The following is a 19,095-nucleotide window of genomic DNA, read 5'->3' on the forward strand; positions in this document are numbered from 1 at the left end:
TACATATCTCAAGAGTCTTTTAAAATTAGGTGTACCACTATTATATATCCATTCTATTACTATAGTAACGTAATGCACTTAAAATAACGTTAAAACTCAAAACTTGTATACCCGAAAAATTAGGCCTAAGATAGTGCATGAGCGACAGGGACTTATCGCGTGTTGAAAAGAAATAGAAGATAGTACTAAAAACCTTTAATTCCCCGAGCAGATACGGCACTACTAAATATATGTGTAACGAAAACTACCTAAATTCTTCACTTAATACTTACTCAAACGTCTTAAATTTGTATGAAAACCTACATCTAAAATACGTGGACACGGGCCCTTCAGTTTTTGTTGTTGTTGAGAATTACGGTGAAACAGGTGAAACCTTCAATAGATAAGATGAAATTAGTTCTAATTAACTTCCTTGTGGTGTAATAGTAACTTAATTGACAGTTATTACACAATCAACTACTTTTCGTCACGAGCTCAATATTCCAGCGCGTGCTGCCTTTTCAGTCTTAATTAAGTAGGATAAGGTAAATGTAAGCCTATTCAACGGAGAAAAACTTTTGTATTGAATAAGATCATGCAATATAAACAGTAAAACAATGAAGTTAAATACAGTTTTCAGAAAAATAACTGTTTCGTTATTTGTACAAATCTAACGTAAGTACGTACGGCATGGATGACGTGCTTCCCGATGATGAATCTGCAGCAATATAGTACACCTAAGTAGAAGAAACTGCTGTCATGTATTACTGATGATGGAAGGAATTTAAGATTGTGTAATGTCTTTCCACTGTTATATTTTCCCAGCAAAAAGACACGTATCTATTTTTTTCGTACATTTCGTTTTTGCGTTACCAGCAACTTGTCGTACCATTGACTTGCAACTTTGGAGTGTTATTTTTTTTTCATTTGAATTTCTACCTAAATTTTTCGAAGTGCTAGAATGCATTATAATGTTTAGTACACTAAGGAATTAATTTATTGTATCGATTGTTTGATCAAAGACTTGATGGCGCGAAATTTTTCATATTGCTACTTTCTGTGATTCATAGTTACAAAAATATAGTACCTGTTGTATTTCAAGATTGGATACTTTCTGAATCACATGTTCCGAATTGGAGCATATGTTAGTAAAATATGTCGTAAATATAAGGGTGTAACTTCGATTTTATGGGTTTCCAAAATATTTTAGTGATTCTTCAACTGCGTTCGTCGTTGGATTCTTGCGCAGTGGTACAATTTACATGTGGGTGATTGCCGGTTGTGGTGGAAACGGGAGACAATATTCGCGTTAAATTTTGATTAGAAATTGACAATATAGATCGTAATTGAATGAAAATGAATCCCGAAGTTACAATGGAACTAATTCAAGTGTTGGAGAAGACTGTTTCGCCAGGTATGTGTTGGAATAAGCAATTCGTCTTTAAAAGTGTGTAGTGATATTCGTTCAAATTCGTTGATGATGTCTCATGGCAATTCAGCCATGGGGCGAGGGAAGAGAGATTTTACAATTCTTTTTTTAAAGTTGATGCCTGGGTGATGAAAGTACCACCAAACTTTCTTCTGCGATGTAATGCATTGTATTTTCATGTATAGCTCATGAAGAAATCATTTTTTTTATTTTCGTCAATGTCACCTAATGGACAATGTTTGACTGCTTTTGACGTACTTTCTTTTTCTGTTTCTAGATAAAACTGAATTGGAACAGGCACAAAATTATCTGGAACAAGCGGCACAAACAAATTTGGTATGCAAACCATGACGTTTCTTCAGCAATCTTTAGTATTTTCTTGTAGACTGGTATACTTCAAAAGTTTTTGAAACTGTTTGTAAACTGCTTTGTACACAAACTAACATTTTGGCGACTCTCATACTATTGTATGTGACCAGATTATGATAATCAATCCACTGCACAACATCTGTCAATATGGATGCGTTTGATAAGTGTAGATGAATCTGCTACACACTAGTTTTGGTTTACAGTAAGTCTACAGACAGATAACAAAACTTAGGTTTCCTAGTACATGTTTTCATAGTCATTTCGTGTCCACCACACGATGAGAATAATTTCTTGAGCGGAACAGTGCTCAGATTTTAGTTCTGAAGTCTTCTATGCTTGTTCTAATGAACTCCCATTATTGGAATCAATATTACTTTGGATAGATATTGTATTTATGGATGTTATTAATACTCTCATTGTGCAGTATTAGTAGTATGAGATCTCTGTGGAGTGCTTATGCTGTACAAATGGTTGACTTCTTTATAGGCCCAGGTAATTATTTGATGTGTAGAGTCATCATTTTTGTGAAGATCTGTTCATAAAGCTTCACGTTTTAATATATTCCTCCACACCAGCAGTGCTGGCTATTTTGTAATTTATTTGTCACTCACAGTTACGTGCTACACTACTTTTGATACTCCATCATTCTCCCCCAGATAAGTGTCGTAACATTTCTTAAATGTTGTGCTGTATGTTTGTTACATATTGTAAACTGTTTGAATATAATTTTTGATCATTGGATGAAATGTGTTATAAATGAGACAATGTAGATTTTGAGGATGAGTAATAAGAGATTAATGTTCAACATTGCATTGACAGTGAGGTCATTAGAGATGGAGCACAAGCTCGTATTAGGGAAGGATGGAGAATAAAAGTGGCCATGCCATTTTCAATGCACCATTCCAGCATTTCACTTCAGCGATTTAAGGCAATCTCAGAAAGTCTTGTTAGGATGGGCAGACATGGATTTTAACCATTGTCCTCCTGAATGCGAGTCCAGTGTGCTAACCACTGCGCTATGCTGCTCGCTTAGTTTTTGAAATCTGGTGTTAATGAACTTCGGTTTGGTTTCATTTTGCTTTAGGGCGCTAAAAACAACTGGGGTCATACGCGCCCAAGTCAAAAGTATAGAACACAAAGACTATACGTCAGTCCCAGTTGACATAATGGAAGACAGCTAAAAACAGGCATGTGGTAAACGGGCCAAGAAAGAAGTCATTCAGAAGAGGAGTTAGGGAAGGACTGTAGGGAGTGCTTTATAGTAAAAGCTTACCATGTGCTATCCATACACTGTCTTGTATGTTAACTGCTGCTGCTTTTCCTGAAAGTGATGGTTATTGTGAATGGTAGAGCGGCAGCCAACTGGGAACATGCAAGCTTATGAGACGAAGCAGTAGTGGTTTGGGTAAAATATGATTGCACGTGGCTAATGAAACTGCCTCTTTGCAATTTAAATTAAGATTGTGAGAGACACTACGTATCATTGTCACTGGCAAGATTTTGTATTTATGTGAAATTTGGTATGTGCGCAGTAATTTAGTACAAAACTGTAGTTACATATATATGGTAATTCAAATGTGAGGAACTCTCGGGTAATGAAAGGCCATCAACACAATGCAAAAACTTCATGTTTAATAATATGGGAATTATATGGTTAAGAGCTTGTATTTGACTGTCTGTTACTTTCTCATAGGTGTCTGCAATTGGACAAGACAAATTGTCAGCATCTGCACTAGATTGTGCACAAATGCTGTGTGTGGACAGCCTTTCATAAAGTTTAGCTGGCTTCGCTCTCAGCTGTTATAAAAAAAAAAAGTTGGTGCGTACGGAAAAGAAACATTTTTGATGTGGGACCTGTTTAGGAAAATCCGTGCTGTCATGGTCATTATAAAACGTAAAAACACTATTATTTTAATAACATACCTGAAATCAGTACTGTCCATCCAAAACAAGCCATAATATTATACTCGATGAGAATTTAATAACATGTTTATTCCTCCCATACCATATGCCTGAAGATATATTTAAAGGAAAAGTTACTGAAAACAGACTACTGCATAAGAATGATTTTAATCAACATATCTCTGTTTTTGTTTAAAAAAGGAGAAAAGTAATGCTACACAAAGCAGTTGCACTGGAACAAATTCACTCTCATTTTGTAATTTCAACCATTTATATTCATTGGCCTACATAGAAGGAACATATTTAAGAAAAATAAATTTTATTTGGTCTAAAAAATATGTTTTAGCTTCTCATAAAACCAAATGGTAGAACAGAAGAGACCTTTACAGTGGCATCAGTTTCATTGTTTTAACATAAGTAATTTTGAAGTTGTTTACATTTTCTTTCATGTCATTCTCAGAATAGTGAGCAGTTACCATTTCTTGAAGTTAAACATCAGTCGAGTAATGAGTATTTGTGTTTACTCCATAGGTACTTCCATACAGTAAACAAACATAATAAATTTTTTCCACTCATTATGCTCTAATGTGTGATTTAATATGTGCTGATCCTTAAGTATAATTCTAACAGTCACAGCTTAGTGTTAATTAGATAAAACTTGGGCAAATGAATTTTGGGTTATTTTTGGGAGACACTTAAGTGATCGGTAGTTATTAGCTTTCTAAGGTTTCACTGCTCTTTTGAATGTATGATAAGACAAAATTGTTAATTTATGTGGGTTGTGATTAGATACAGTATTCAGGATGTGGGACGTGTCAGAACAATAAAATAATATATTAAATATTTACAAAAAAGACTGTTGCACTAAATAGTTAAAAAGCTTGTCACAGTTACGTGTGTACATACTAAACTGAATAAGATAACTAACAGGCCAGTTTAGCCAAGGCTTGTCAGAACAGAATCAGTTCATGTGGAGTTTATAGACAGTTCATGCTACTGAAGCTGTGTTGAACTCTGGTATTACGTAGCTTTGTATGACATACTTGTTAACATGTGCATCTTTTGATTTTTCTAAGAAATTCATCTGTGTAGTACTGTACTAGGAGTAGGTCACAATTAATTTTTTAGGCTCCTATTAAAGTTCACTCTATTAGTATCACAAACTGTTTGTGATTGCAAGCAAACTGTTGAAAATGTGTATTCATGAGTATTGGACAGCTTTGTTTGAATAGCATATTACAAATTTTTAGTTATTATTCATAGCAGAAATTTAATGAAACAAGTAATAAAGGTTTTTTTACATTAACTTCACTAAGGGCTGGATAAATAATGTTTAGCAACTGTTGTTATTGTCCCCTCTTATTTCACAAAGCCCTCCCCAACTCTTCATAATAGTGAAAACCATCTCCAGAGTTAGGCACACATTTGTAACACTTTGGATGAGGAAAGATGCTTTGAAATGTATGAAGAGGTATTAGTTAATTAGCTTTAATAACCACTAAATCAATGAAATGCTAATATCATTAGTTCTGGTCTCAGTTTCAAATGGAGACAGTTTATATTGAGATGTTTGGAGTTCACATACAGCAAAGCATCACCACTTTGTTTTTGTTATCAAATGCCATGGCATCATTTCACACTGTATGGTATTCCTCCTGCTAAACAGTCAATAAAATCTGTAGGACCTTGCTGCATCATAATAACTGTAATGGGTATTACTACTGTCGGGTCGACAGAAGCGTCCGATCCCACGCGTCGACTTTGACCCGTGACGTAAGGGTGTTGTCGTGTGTGACGTCATGACGGCGCGGAGTTTGGTTTGAGTGTGGCTGTCTCCAGTTCTGTTTTATATTATTTTATTTACTTTTCTGATCTGTTCGTTCTATCTCGTGAGATTTTTTTTTTTAATTTAAAGACGCTTATTGCTTATTTTAATTATGTTTCCTCCAATTTCTGTTTTAGTTTATTATATTTATCTTTCTGATCTGTTCGTTCTATCCCCTGAGATTTTTTAAAAAAAGGACAAAAAACACTAATCAGCTACTGAAGCATCTTTATCTTCTATGGGTTGCTGGGGTTACGACCTCTGGGGAGGTGGGTGGGTATTCATGCATGGCTGTCTTCACTTACACGTTGTAGCTACGCAAGGCGTCTAAATTTGTTTATATTTAGTTTGCCCACCCAAAACACCCCATTTCCCGCACTTGTCCCGTTAGTGTCATTAGGCTTCTTGTGGAAAGTGTTTGTTTTTGTTTCCGCCATATTTGTGATGTCGTGGGTCAAAGCAGACGGGCGGGATCAGACGCTTCCGTATTTCCCTAATGTCTAGGAAGACAAAAATGTAAGATTTTCAGTTAGTAATATAATTTTATGAGCTTGACAAGTACAGTTTCTTTGTATTTTAAAATAATCTGAAATATCTTACTATCAAAACCTGCAAAGACCATGATGTGTGAGAGGTGTCTGTGACTATATCATTTAAAAGAATCCTTTTTCAATTATGTATTCCATAAGGTGGTAAGGAGAATTTTTATATATTTGGGTCATCATATTTCAAAACACAAGAGAGTGGTTTTTCTCGTGACATTTGGCAGTGACAACATTAAGCAAGTAGTTCAGAATTGATGAATTGTATGCTGTGATGAATGGTAAGTTAATTTTGAATCTTAAGAAATATGTGAACCGTTAATTGAAAATTGGTTTGTGAAATTTCTAAAAAAAGTTTATCAATGGAATGTATTGTATGTTAACCGGGGGCTTTGAAATGATGGAGAGGCTCGGTCCCCGTCGCAGCCGCAGTGGTCCACAACCCCACGACGACTACCGCAGTCCATTTCACCCCTCCGCCGCCCCACACCGAACAACTCTTTCAGGGTTATTGTGCAATTTGGCCCCCGGTGGACCCCTCACCCACCCCTCAGAGAATGTCTCACACCATACGAGTGTAACCCCTATGTTTGCGTGGTAGAGTAATGGTGGTGTATGTGTACGTGGAGAACTTGTTTTTGCAGCAATCGCCTACATAGTGGAGCTGTTGCGGAATAAGGGGAACCAGCCTGCATTCGCTGAGGCAGATGGAAAACCACATAACAACCGTCCACAGACTGGCCAGCTCACCAGACCTCGTCAAAAGTCCACCAGGCGGCTTTGTGCCGGGGACCAAGTGCTCCTTCCCAATCTGGGAAGTCATCTGTTAGACCACATGGCTAACTGGGCGGGCTTATCAACAGATTACTATATGCAACTAATGACTGATTTTTGTTTTGGTCAAGTTTTGCACTGTAAATGTAAAAATAAGGATCACCTTCAGGCCAAGTAGTTTGTATGAAGAGGAGTTGATTTTTAAGACAAAATACACATTATTTGAAAGAACATTAATTACGTATCTTTTTGAAAATTTTCTCAATATTGCTCAAAAGGATAAAAAAAAACCTATGTGCCCATAGTTAACAGGAGCTAACTGCCCTTATAAAGTGCAATAGAGAAAAAGTGCTGTGCAATCTTTTTACTTCTTCTAGGGTGAGTTCCTGAAAACCTTATCAGATATACTGCATCATGGTGGCAATAGTCCGGTGGCGAGAATGGCAGCTGGACTGCAGCTCAAGAATACTCTTACATCCAAGGACACTGCTCTTAAGACACAGTACCAACAGAGGTGGCTTGGTTTTCCAGAGGAGACCAGAAGTTATATTAAGAAGAATGTAAGTGGTGTTGCCTTCTTGATTAGAGACATGATGTTTGTAGTAGTACTGATATATTCGTTATTATTGAATTTGCTTTTCCAGATATTAGCTGCTTTAGGAACTGAAAATAACCGTCCAAGTTCAGCTGCTCAGTGTGTGGCCTACGTGGCAGTTGCAGAATTACCTGTTGGTCAGTGGCCAGAATTGATTGGCATTATGGTTAATAATGTTATCAGTGCAACGAGTACAGAAATGATGAAGGAAGCAACACTTGAAGCCATAGGTTACATATGCCAAGATATTGTAAGTATTCAGATTTTGTGTTCTTTGAGTATCTGCTGTAAAATTCATAGCTAATAAACCAGTTTACTTTCAGGAACATGAAGTGCTGGTTTCACAATCTAATCACATACTTACTGCAATAATTCATGGAATGAGGCAAAATGAACCAAGTAACCGAGTCAGATTGGCTGCAACGACTGCTCTTCTCAACTCTTTGGAATTCACCCGAGCAAATTTTGACAAGGAGGTTTGTAAAAAAAGACAGTATTTTATCTTCATTTGGTAATGATTGGATGGTATACCTGATAGGCATAGATACAAAGCTCAAGATTTCTTGCTGTTGTGATTTATAAAATGTAATATTTTCTTGTGGACTCAAACCATCCATTCTGCCTTTTTTTTAGTCGGAGAGGAACTTCATCATGGAGGTTGTGTGTGAAGCCACCCAATCACAGGATACTCAAGTGCGAGTTGCAGCTCTTCAGTGTCTGGTGAAGATAATGTCACTTTACTACCAGTATATGGAGCCATACATGGGGCAGGCATTGTTTCCAGTAAGTGCATTCATTTGTCCGAAAGTTAATGAATCCATGGCATCCCCTGAAAAATTAATTTTTCTGTTGTATAGTTGGGTTTTTGTTACGTATGTAAATCAGTTTTCCTATATTTAATTGGAATGTAGTAAGAAGCATAGAAGTTGTACTAGTGACGTCGATCAAATTCACTGAAGCTGTACACTGCTAAGCATGTATAATAACAGCTGTCTTCAGAAAGGTTAGTATGTAGAAATTGCTTAAATTGTCTCTTGAAAGGTAGGGAACCATACACACTACACAACAAGAGTGCTGTCAGACCCTTAATTTCGCACATAGGCTAATACCTATTTCCCGATCAGTGTTACATGTAGTTAGTGGGTACCTGAAAATGTGGCATGCATTTTTTTTTGGAGAAACTAATATCTGTGTTTGATGAAATTAACATCAGTTTTGTGGAAGTGATTATGCAGATAAATTTAATGCTGTTTTGTGGTGACCCAATATTCTTGCGGATGTATGAGATTTTGATTACTGCTGACATGGCTGAAGAAATAACCTTAATGGTTCGAGGAGAGTGTTGCTTTTGCAGAAGTTTTTTCGGAAACTTTTTAAAATGCTTTCAACAAAGTGACATAGTGCTCTGATTTGTTTGTTGGTTGCTTGGTTTACACCCAGTTCAACAATTACAAAATCTGCAGAACACCGATTTCAAAACTGTAGCTTGAAAGGTGTTTGGCATATTGCAGAGTCGTGCCATCTGCATTTGTAGCCATGCAACCCATACGTGACAACACTACAGTTAGAACTGATACGGTACTTGGAGTGAAAGGAGAACAAAACATAATTTTGTTCACTCATTACGGGAAGACTTGCGGTGGGGTTGCCGATGTGAGCAGCTGAATTGATAGAAATTGAAAGATGTTTACCAGTCTTGAATTAAGAAGACAAGTGTTTGTTTCTTTGGAAGTGGTTTGTATCTGACAGACCATTCAACCACACAAACATCGCTATCACAGCTTGCCTCAGTTCTTCAAAATTAGTATTTTCAGCTACACAATCTGTGTAATAACTTGTTTCACCTTGCTCTTAATCTCAAGATGCCTCATACTCTTCTGAGTAACTAATGTGTAACATTTTCTGCATGCATTTGACCCTCTGACAATAGTTTTATGACTGCACTTCCACTGCAACTGGTCTGCAACATATTGGGATGATCTCACATGTGAAAAGTTTACTCTTGGGCGAAATAAGAGGGTAATCCCAAAAGTAAGGTCTCCTATTTTTTAATAATTACATAGACCTGTTTATTTCTACAATGTTTTACATCAGTTTACAGCTTAAACATTTAGCTATTTTTCGACAGAATCACCATTTCTGTCGATACGTTTTTGTAGACACTGTGGCAGTTTTTGTATGCTCATGTCATACCAGCTCGCTGTCATGCTGTTCAGAAAGTTATGAACCTCTTCTTTCACATTGTCGTTGGAGCTGAATCGCTTTCTGGCCAAATGTTCTTTTAACCTAGGGAACAGGAGTCAGGGCTATAGGGTGGGTGGATGGGTGGGTGATTATGTTCCACTGAAACTCTTGCAGTAGAGCAACGGTTTGCCGAGCGATGTGCGGGCGAGAGTTGTCATGGAGAATGTGTACGCCCTTGCTCAACATTCCTCTTCTCCGGTTCTGAACTGCCTGTTTGAGTTTTTTGTGAGTCTCACAGTACCTGTCAGCGTTAATTAATTGTGGTCCTAGTGCTCAGCCTTCAACACTGTCTCCTCAGAAACTGACGGTCTCCCGCTCCTTTGTTTGTTGTGAATTTTGGACCGACCAGCTGCAAACTCTCTACACCAATTACGAACATTTTTGACATCCATGCACGACTCGCCATACACTTCTGTCAATTGGCGATGAATTTCAATCGGCGCAGTGCCCTTTGCGTTCAAAAACCGAATAACTGTGCGCAATTCGCACTTGGCGGTAACTTCTAACGGGAGCTGCATTCTCAACGGCTGCCAAGGGAAGACTTTAGCTCCTCAGCGCAGCGTGCGCATGTTGAAACACAGCGCGTAAAGCACTCTTCATAACAGTGTGACCAACTGTCACACAAACAGAGTTGTGTACTTATATAAAAAAAATAGGAGACCTTGCTTTTGGGATTACCCTTGCACTCCCTCCAATTTAAAATAAAAGATTGAATAAAAGACTAACTTTTATGATCCAGCTGCAAACCATTTTTCTTCTCACATAACATTTTGTTGCATTATTAGGTCGGAAATTTGAAATACCCAGACACTGAAAAAGAGTGTGACCTTACCAGTTACTCCCCTGTATAATTTATCAGAATTTTTGTACTTGAGAGAGGAAATTTGGTTATCACTGATATTTATATAATATGGGGTTTTATTTTTCCAGTATATTGGCAACTGAAAGTACTCTTTGAAATATTAAAAAGTTTAGTGAATTCTGGGTATGGAAGTAGAATCATTCCACATAATGTGAACCAGGGCCTGTGCTCAATTTCAGAATCAAATGAAATTTATCAAAAGTTTTCTCCAGTATCTTGCTTGTATATGTATATGTACAGTTTCAGCGCAATATTCCTTTGGTTCCATTTCTACAGTATCTTATAGAGACAAAGTTTGTACCTCTTACAAGCATGCCAAAGAGCTAACTTCCGATAACTTTTATGAAAGGTACTCTTAACTTAAAAGCTCTTGCTGTTGTGCACTTGAAAAACTCTTTGTGTGGAATAAGAAAATATTACTGATCAGGTTTTTAAATACATCAGGTGACAGCTGTGCTTTTTCAGAAATGCAGAAAATTCGCTGTGCAACTTGGAGACACCATCTGTAACAAACCATAAATTGTGATTTTTAGAGAATTGGTAATAGGGCATACACCTATGCTTTTGTCTTGTACTTTTTGTAAAGTAGCCTCTGTCCTTCCTTTACTCTCCAAACTAACCTTCTGTATCAAGTTTGATGAAAACATTTTGGGTGGTTTTAGGATCCTTATCTCAACTGTGTATTCTTTAATCTTTTTATTTTGCTATATCCTGAAAGAGAATTCCTTCAGCTTCAGAAGCAGAAATTTTGTCCCGTGTCTGCTTATAGCTGACAAGAATCGCTGAAAGTTATTATTCAAGTATTATTCATTGCATATGTTTGAATATGATAATGAGCAAACAAAGTAAAATCGGTGAAAACTGCTTTTATGTCAATAAGAACACTAAGTATATTCATGTACAAATAAACTTCCAGACTATAAGCTGCAATGAAAAAACACCTACCTACTGATGAAATTACCCCCAAAAGTTTTTGTGATTTCATCCTTGAATAAATTTCATACTACGTTATGTAAGACATCGAAAACATTGAATATGTTGGCAAGGCATTGCTTGAACATTGTTTAAATCTTGCTGTGTCTGGAAAGAGTATCTTTTAAGCTTCAGAAGCTGTATACATAAATTTTATACCAATGCTTGCTTATGGATGAAATAATCCAAAAAGGTTTTGTAAATTCGTTATTGGCTTTATTCCCCCAACAAACATTGAGACATTATTTAAAACTTGATAAACCATTTCTGGAAGGGATATGTATATTTATGTAACTGTCAGAGATGCTATCTTTTCTTGCAGTCAAGATGAGACTGATTTCACAATCCTTCGCCATTTTATTGTGGTAAGGTAGCTTAAGCCACTGAAAGAAATGTCGTATTTGGACAGTGATCTTTTTAAAAAACTTAGATCTGGACTTGACTTTACTGAAGACACCCATACTCACTCATACCATTACGCCCTGTGTGTGATGAAATTTCAGTTTCTCCAAAATACCTTCTGTAATCCGTTTGGGAAAACAAGAGGGATTTACATCCAGTTTTCATTTCTCATGTTGAAAAACTGAAACTGTTGACCAATAAAGTTCTCAAGCTTAGCCAGATGCTTTGTCCCAGATGTAGACAAGAATTTGCTCATAAGAAATTAAAGGCTCAGGATGAACAGGAGTCACTGTTTAATGATTAGATGGATGCACTTGTCACTTGTTGCACAATGAAGACTTCCTTAGCAATTTGTGGGAGTGTCACCTTCAGAGCTCGAACAAATTAGCAGTAAGGATTCAATGGGTTACATATGGCAGAAAGTTAAAGCACAAGATTCCATCATGAAGACTATACAATCAGCTGCTTGTGTGAGTTCTACTAATGTGGGAAACACACAGTGAAACAGTACCAGAAGTGTAAGGATATTAAAGTGTATTATTCATGTCACTCCAACGAAGTTCAAATTTTGACTTTGGCTTTTAGCAGCTGGAGTATAAAAAGAGCAGCAAAAGAACTTTGTGTTTCTGTGAGACTGGTGAAGCAGGCAAGAAAACTAAAGATGGAGTCTGGCATTTTGGCAGTACCTGCAAAACAGAAGGGAAAAAGACTCAATGATAAGATCACACATAAAGTAATCAGGTTCTTCAAGGTGAAGTTTCATGGCTGTAATGAGACACAAAAATGGCAGTAAGAGTGGATGGGTGAAAAAGTCCGTAAGCAGAAATGCCTCCTGCATCGTAACTTAAAGGAAATACTCATAGCTTATTATAAGGAATATGACAGTGATTTGAGGTTCCCAGAATTTTGTGAAATGGGGCCACAGTGGTGAATTATAATTGGTGCTTTTGGTACACAGTTTGTGTATGTGTAATACATCAAAATGTCAAACTAAAGTTGGCAGACACACCTATTACGGATGAAAATTGGTGAATACAAGGAACTACCAACAAAATGGAGAGATGTGTGGAATGAAGACTGCATGCTTCAATGTTGAGGACAGTGTGCTGGAAACCTGAGCTGGAGGCTCATTTGGGTAATGTTTTTCAGAGAATATTTTCCAGACAAAATGATAGAATACAAACAGTGAGTACATACTGATAGGGTACACTTAGAGAAGTGATTTTACCCAAAATGGCTAGGAATGTCAGCGACCTTACTCGTGATAATTACTTATGAACATAGTCACAATTGCAAAATATAATTTATTTAAATGACCGGTTTTGACACATACGGTAGGCCATCTTCAGATTGATTGTGCTGTAAATATTATAAAAGTGCACGGTAATTAGGGAAGCCAGTCTTGCATAAAATTTACGAAGATTGAACTAAAAAGGCGTGATGTTTTACGCATTTGCTGAGCAGCTGTGTGTTGTCAAGATAACTGTGGCTAGTGGCTGTACTGCCATACGTTAAATAGTGCTTTATATCGCACCAATTTGCTGCATTATGTCAGCTGCAGCCAGTGGGATCTTGCTGTAACTAAAAATATTTATGATGTGCAAATGAAGTAACAATTCAGTCAAATGTATATCATTATACAAGTACTGCTGTTTCAATAGTGCAGGTCATTAATAAAAATGCTGAAGTTTACATACAAGTGCATCAATACGAAAGGTTGAGTGAACGTTGAACACCAGATGGTGATGCTTGTTGGTACTTCAAGATGACGCCATTTCCATGGAAATTGTGATGTTGGCTGTTGCTTGTCGAAGGCCATACAGTATCGCCTAGGCAACAATGTTGTACAGCATGGTCTTTGACATCATCTCCACAGGAACAGTGCAGCCTGCATATATATCTTTAGATGCCAGTAGGCACTATACAATGTTGCCTAGGCAACAGTGTGCTACAGCATGGTCGTTGACAAGTAATGGCCAGCACATCACCATTTCCATGGAAATGGTGTCACCTTGAAGTACGAATATGCATCACCATTCAACGTTCGCGTAACCTTTTGTATTGGTACACTTCTTTTTAAAGTTTACAACTAAGCAACTGTGTTAATGATCTGTACTATTTATTTAAGCAGCAGCCCTTGTATAATGACATACATATATCAGATAAATTCTAGTGTCAGATTCCAGTCGTCGGCTTTGAGCAATGACCTCATACCTAAGGCAAAGATGCTACGTATAATCAATCTATGAAAGGTACGGGTCATATTCGTAAACAAACAAATGTAGCGTACCATAAATTCACGCAGTTATTTACTTAGTCATGAATTACATTGAAATGAACTGAAGATAACAAAAACCATTAAGAACAATAATTAAAAACAGATTTTCATTTCTGGTAAGAAGTATTCTCATAATTATGCAACTAGAAATTGCATTACAGTTAAGCACATGGTGAAGTCATACTGTTATAAAATAGTGTTAATTTTATATTAATTATTGAATCTAACGGGAGAAATGTAAAGGTGGGGTTTTAAGTGGGGAGGAACTAGAATGTATCAGAGAAACAGGAAAATTAAAGGAATCGCGACAAATACGAAAGAGTAGCATAAAATGTGGAGAAGCAGACACACTAAATTCTAAAAGAAGAGCCAGTAAATCACTAACAAATATCTACATTTGTAATTGCTCTCTAAAACTACTGTGATCTATAACAAAAACTGGACTATGTAATTAGGACTGACTTTCTATATAGGTCAATTCTAGTTACCGATTCCAATATTAGTAACTTGTTTTTGCAGTAGTTCAGAGGGCAATTACAACTGTAGAACTCATGTTAGTCTACATTTTAATGCACACACCTGCTGAAAAAAAAAAATCTAATTAATGAATCATACACTGGCTGGAATCGATAATTAGAATTGGCCTGTGTAGGAGGTTAGTTTTCGTTACTGATTCCAGCATTTCAATGGTTCATAATTTTGGACATTTTTTTGCAGTAAGTCTGTGGACTACGTTTTTGTAGGATTTCTAGATTTCTTATTGATCTCAGAACTACTATGAAAACTAATAAATATTGTAGGTACAGCTTCCAAATTTTTCTCATTTTCGTAGTAATGAAAATAGTAATACCGTATGCAGAATTCCTGTAACACTTTAGTGTACACACTTGAAAATGATCTAAATAACAAACCGTGGAATAGTTTTAATCGGTAACTAGAATTAACCTGTGTAGGTCAGTTCCAATTACTGATTTCAGTATTTGATAGGCCCTACTTTTTGTCAAATTTCGTTACTTCTGTAGATTTAACAATTAGTATTAAAAGTTAACACTGATGATTCATAATATTATGACTTCACTATGCGCTATACTGTACTGGATTTAAAGGTTCTCTGTGCTTTTCGTACTCTCATAAATAGTTTTTTTTTTTTTTTTTTCCCCCAGACATTTATACTCCTCTTTGGTATTCTTATTTATTTTTGTTACCTTTAATTCTTGTTGGTACTATTTCTGGCTAAGTAATTAATCACGTGAACTGTGTAACTCTCGTATGCTACATTCGTTTGCTTACGGATATAATCACTCATTTTCAGAGATTAACTTTGTATGTAGCTTCCCTGCCGTAGGTGCGTGATCTCACTGCTCAAAGCAGACATGTGTAATCAGACACCAGAATTGACCCCATATATCTGTACTGTTAGTTTTATATTTGATTTGCATTTCATAAATGCTCTTACATACCATAAGATTGCGTCGGCTGCAGCCGACGTAATGCAGCAATAGGCCTGCTATAAAGCACTGTGTAACACTGGCAGTTCAGTCATTAGCAGCAGTTATCGTCTTGACAACACACAGTTGCTCAGCATGTTGCCAGCTCCAGCAAATGGGTAAAACATGCCTTTTTACTTTGGTCTTTGTATATTTTATCCAAGACTGACTTCCCTAATTACCAATCATTTTTATGATTGTTACAGCGCAGTCATCATGAAGAAGGCCTACTGTCTCTGCCAAAATTGGTCATTTAGGTATATGATATTTTGCGATTGTGACTTTCTTCATAACTACTTAGAGAAGTGTTGTGCAACTGCAGAAGAAAAACTTGTACCTTCTTCGAATTAAGAAGCCACTTCAGTTGTACAAAAAGTTTAATACAGGTGAAGTGGCTTCTTAATCTCCAAAACTGTAGAACAATTTGTAGGGGGAGTGGTTCTAAAAATTTACCATCTGACAGGCCATTTTGTTTCAAGACACCAAAGTTCATATTTGGGGCACCAGGAAGAAAATCTTGCAAATCATATTGTTGGATTTTACTGAGAATTATTCATTTGTCATTAAAGATGCCGTTAAAGGGTTTCCTTGGTATAATAACCAAGCCACACCCTTTGTGATTTACTTTGGTGGAACAGAACATCAGCAACTGTATTGTTAGTGACTGCCTCCGTCATGATACCAGTGTAGGTCGTGCATTCGTAACGGGACTGATTAAATATTTGAGGGTAACGATAGGAGAAATGAACCTCATTTACTACTTTCATGATTAGTCTGCTACTCAACCCAAGTAATTTACCAGTGTCTGCACAAAAAGAACTCGGGATCTTTCCTCAGTGGAATTTATTTGGAATCAGCCATGGAAAGTCTCCTTGTGGATGGAATTGCAGGAACAGCTAAAACATTGGCATCACAAAACGGAGGATCCTCCCGCCGTAATAAATAGCTATGTGTCAGGGGACAGTGCCCGATCCGAAGACGTGTGAGCGCCACCTCTTCCCGCCTGAGCAGCCGGCAGGAGGAACGCCACGGCCGAGTGGTTGACTTTACCAACCGCAGTTTATTGGCCGTCACCGCCAGCCATTCGTCCTCCCACACATTGTGGTGTGCACATCTCTGTCCGGCACATTTTAACAGACTGCATTTTATACCGTGATGCAAGGGCAGAAGCACAAGTTGATGGGGATCTGCCCTATGTTTTAGCTAACGATGAGACGTGTGTGTCTAGGGTTTTTAAGTTTTGTGATGCGTCTGGACTCTGGCCTAAACTTTTAGGCTGGAGGTTTTAGTGTATTGCAGAGTGGCTGACTCCTCCCTTTTTTCCTTGCGGTCAGCCAGCCACTTCCATCTGCTACATTGTTTTAGCACCCTCTACCTTTTTCTTCCCGTGTTGTTCATGTTTTACTGTTGACGCCCTGCTTCATCCCACGCTTCGGTGTGGGTGAGCACATGTTTTTCAATGATTGTTCCCCGTGTTTTCTGTTCCGTTATATGTAAATGTTCTGAGTTTTTTTCTTGACACCCGTCTCACTATGATACTGAACGGGCGCTGAAGACCTTGCTGTCGTGCGCCCACACAACCCTCCTACTACTACTACTAAAACATTGGCAGCTCGTCCTAGTTTGTAGAGGCATTTAGATAAGCAAATATCTGGATCTGTTGAAGGTCTGAAATGACAGCATTTCAGGTATCTTTTTACACAGAGAGAAATTGAACAAATTCAATTTGAATAGGGAAGATGGTTTGCCGAATGCCACACAATTGCTGGGACAAAAGAAAATCACTAGTACAAGCCCAGTGGTTTAAGAAAGATGAGAGTAAGCAGAGTTTCCAATGATGTCGCAGCATTTGCAATCAAAACATTTAACACAGATGAAGAAATTCCAGCTGTTTCAACCACAAATGTATAACCCTTGCTGTATGGTGCTTATTATATATGACAAAGCTAGGTTAGTGGGATGTGTAAAAGTACCTTGGTCAACTATGTCCCCATCATTCTGCCCATTCCTTCCACTGACCATCTACTGAAGATACTTACTGGATACCAGAACAACACATACTTGAGATCATAAAAGCACCATCAACATTATGAGGAAGGCAATATATTTTCTCAGAATGTGAACAAGACAGTATTGGCAATTTATCTGAACTGGAAAAGAAGTATTCCAGTCTGTAGTGTGTTAAAATTTCTTTCTTTCTGGGTTTTCCTGTTTTTTGTTGCAGGCAATTGCTTGAAATTATTTTACACATAACTATACTCGTATTTTTGTTGACATAAAAGTGGTTTTCAAGGTTTCTACTTTCTGCTTACCCCTTAGCCCTTTGACTGCTGCGGACGAGTTAACTCATTATGACCTGCCGCTTACCAGGTGCTGAGGGTGTGTTTTGAATGCTTTCTCTGGGTTTCCCTTAAGTGTTAATGACGTGTTTATGTATCCTGTTTTGACATGTACCATACAACAGACATACCTCTCTGTGCGCTGACATTTGCAGAAACCCTCTCTTTGATGTGTTGTATTACGATGATTGCTATGATGTACAGGGGCAGAATTCTGCATGCTGTGTGCGTTTGTCGGCCGGATTTAAAAACTAGTAACCCGAGAATGAAATACTCTTCTGCTCTCAAGTATAAATAAAAACTTCTAAATTTCATCACAGCAAAGTATGAGCCAAAATAAGCCATATACAAAGATTATCCAATGTCTTTTTACCACTTAAGACTCTTGAAAATTTCATGCAGCACTTTATTTAATTTGCAGAACAGTAACTGTGACAAATAACGAAAAGAAATTCAGTTCTTTCTCGAGCAAAGATATCAAGGGTGTGCAAAAATCAAATTCTTTTTGCTGAATAGTTTTCTTAAAATTGAATAAGTTCTTCATATAGGCCAGAATGCTCTCTCTCAGCAAAGGTAGCAGCATTTGATGAGCAGTATAGTAACAACAAAGCCTCTCTCAGTACGGGATGTGGAGAGCACTCTTTACTGGTCAAAGGGTTAATGTTTCATTTGAGCATGCACACCATGTATGAAAAGTAAAAATTTTGAACAGTGTTTGTCCAGTCAGTTGCAGCATGCATAATAAATTAAACTATATAGCTTCTGAAGAATAGTTGAGATACAGGTCCCTGAAATTAAATCTCAGTTTAACAGACAACAGTTGTTCTTGCAGCATATTTAGTATCCTTCCAAACTTCAATTTATTCTTTAATTTTAATTTTCCTTGGGCCCATCTTTCACCAATTTTCTCAGTTGTGTATTCATGTCTGGCCCCTCCTTTCCAGTGCTTGATAAAAATATGACCTTACCCTTCCCTCACCCCTGGGAGCCATCAGTCACTCTGTTGCTCCCCTCACTGCACAGAGTTTGTTCTCTCTCTCTCTCTCTCTTTCTTGCTGGGAATAACTTGAAATTCTTCCCCTCTCTAAAATAGTAG

The 19,095-nt window shown here is 37.3% G+C and overlaps 1 protein-coding gene across 2 annotated transcripts in view; it reads left to right on the top strand.

Annotated features, from left to right (window-relative positions):
* Positions 1-1,113: 1,113 nt before the first annotated feature.
* LOC126088501 (importin subunit beta-1) overlaps positions 1,114-19,095 on the top strand; it is a 46,297-nt gene continuing 28,315 nt past the window's right edge. Inside the window, exons 1-6 of one of the 2 annotated variants that reach the window (XM_049906643.1) lie at positions 1,114-1,393; positions 1,686-1,744; positions 7,198-7,380; positions 7,465-7,665; positions 7,739-7,891; positions 8,049-8,198. In XM_049906643.1, the coding sequence (XP_049762600.1) occupies positions 1,330-1,393; positions 1,686-1,744; positions 7,198-7,380; positions 7,465-7,665; positions 7,739-7,891; positions 8,049-8,198 (810 nt within the window). In that variant the 5' untranslated portion in view covers positions 1,114-1,329. The remainder of the gene's footprint in view (positions 1,394-1,685; positions 1,745-7,197; positions 7,381-7,464; positions 7,666-7,738; positions 7,892-8,048; positions 8,199-19,095) is intronic. The other variant, XM_049906644.1, reaches the window with a different exon arrangement.

This window comes from Schistocerca cancellata, chromosome 6 (assembly GCF_023864275.1).
Source record: "Schistocerca cancellata isolate TAMUIC-IGC-003103 chromosome 6, iqSchCanc2.1, whole genome shotgun sequence".
NCBI lineage: Eukaryota > Metazoa > Arthropoda > Insecta > Orthoptera > Acrididae > Schistocerca > Schistocerca cancellata.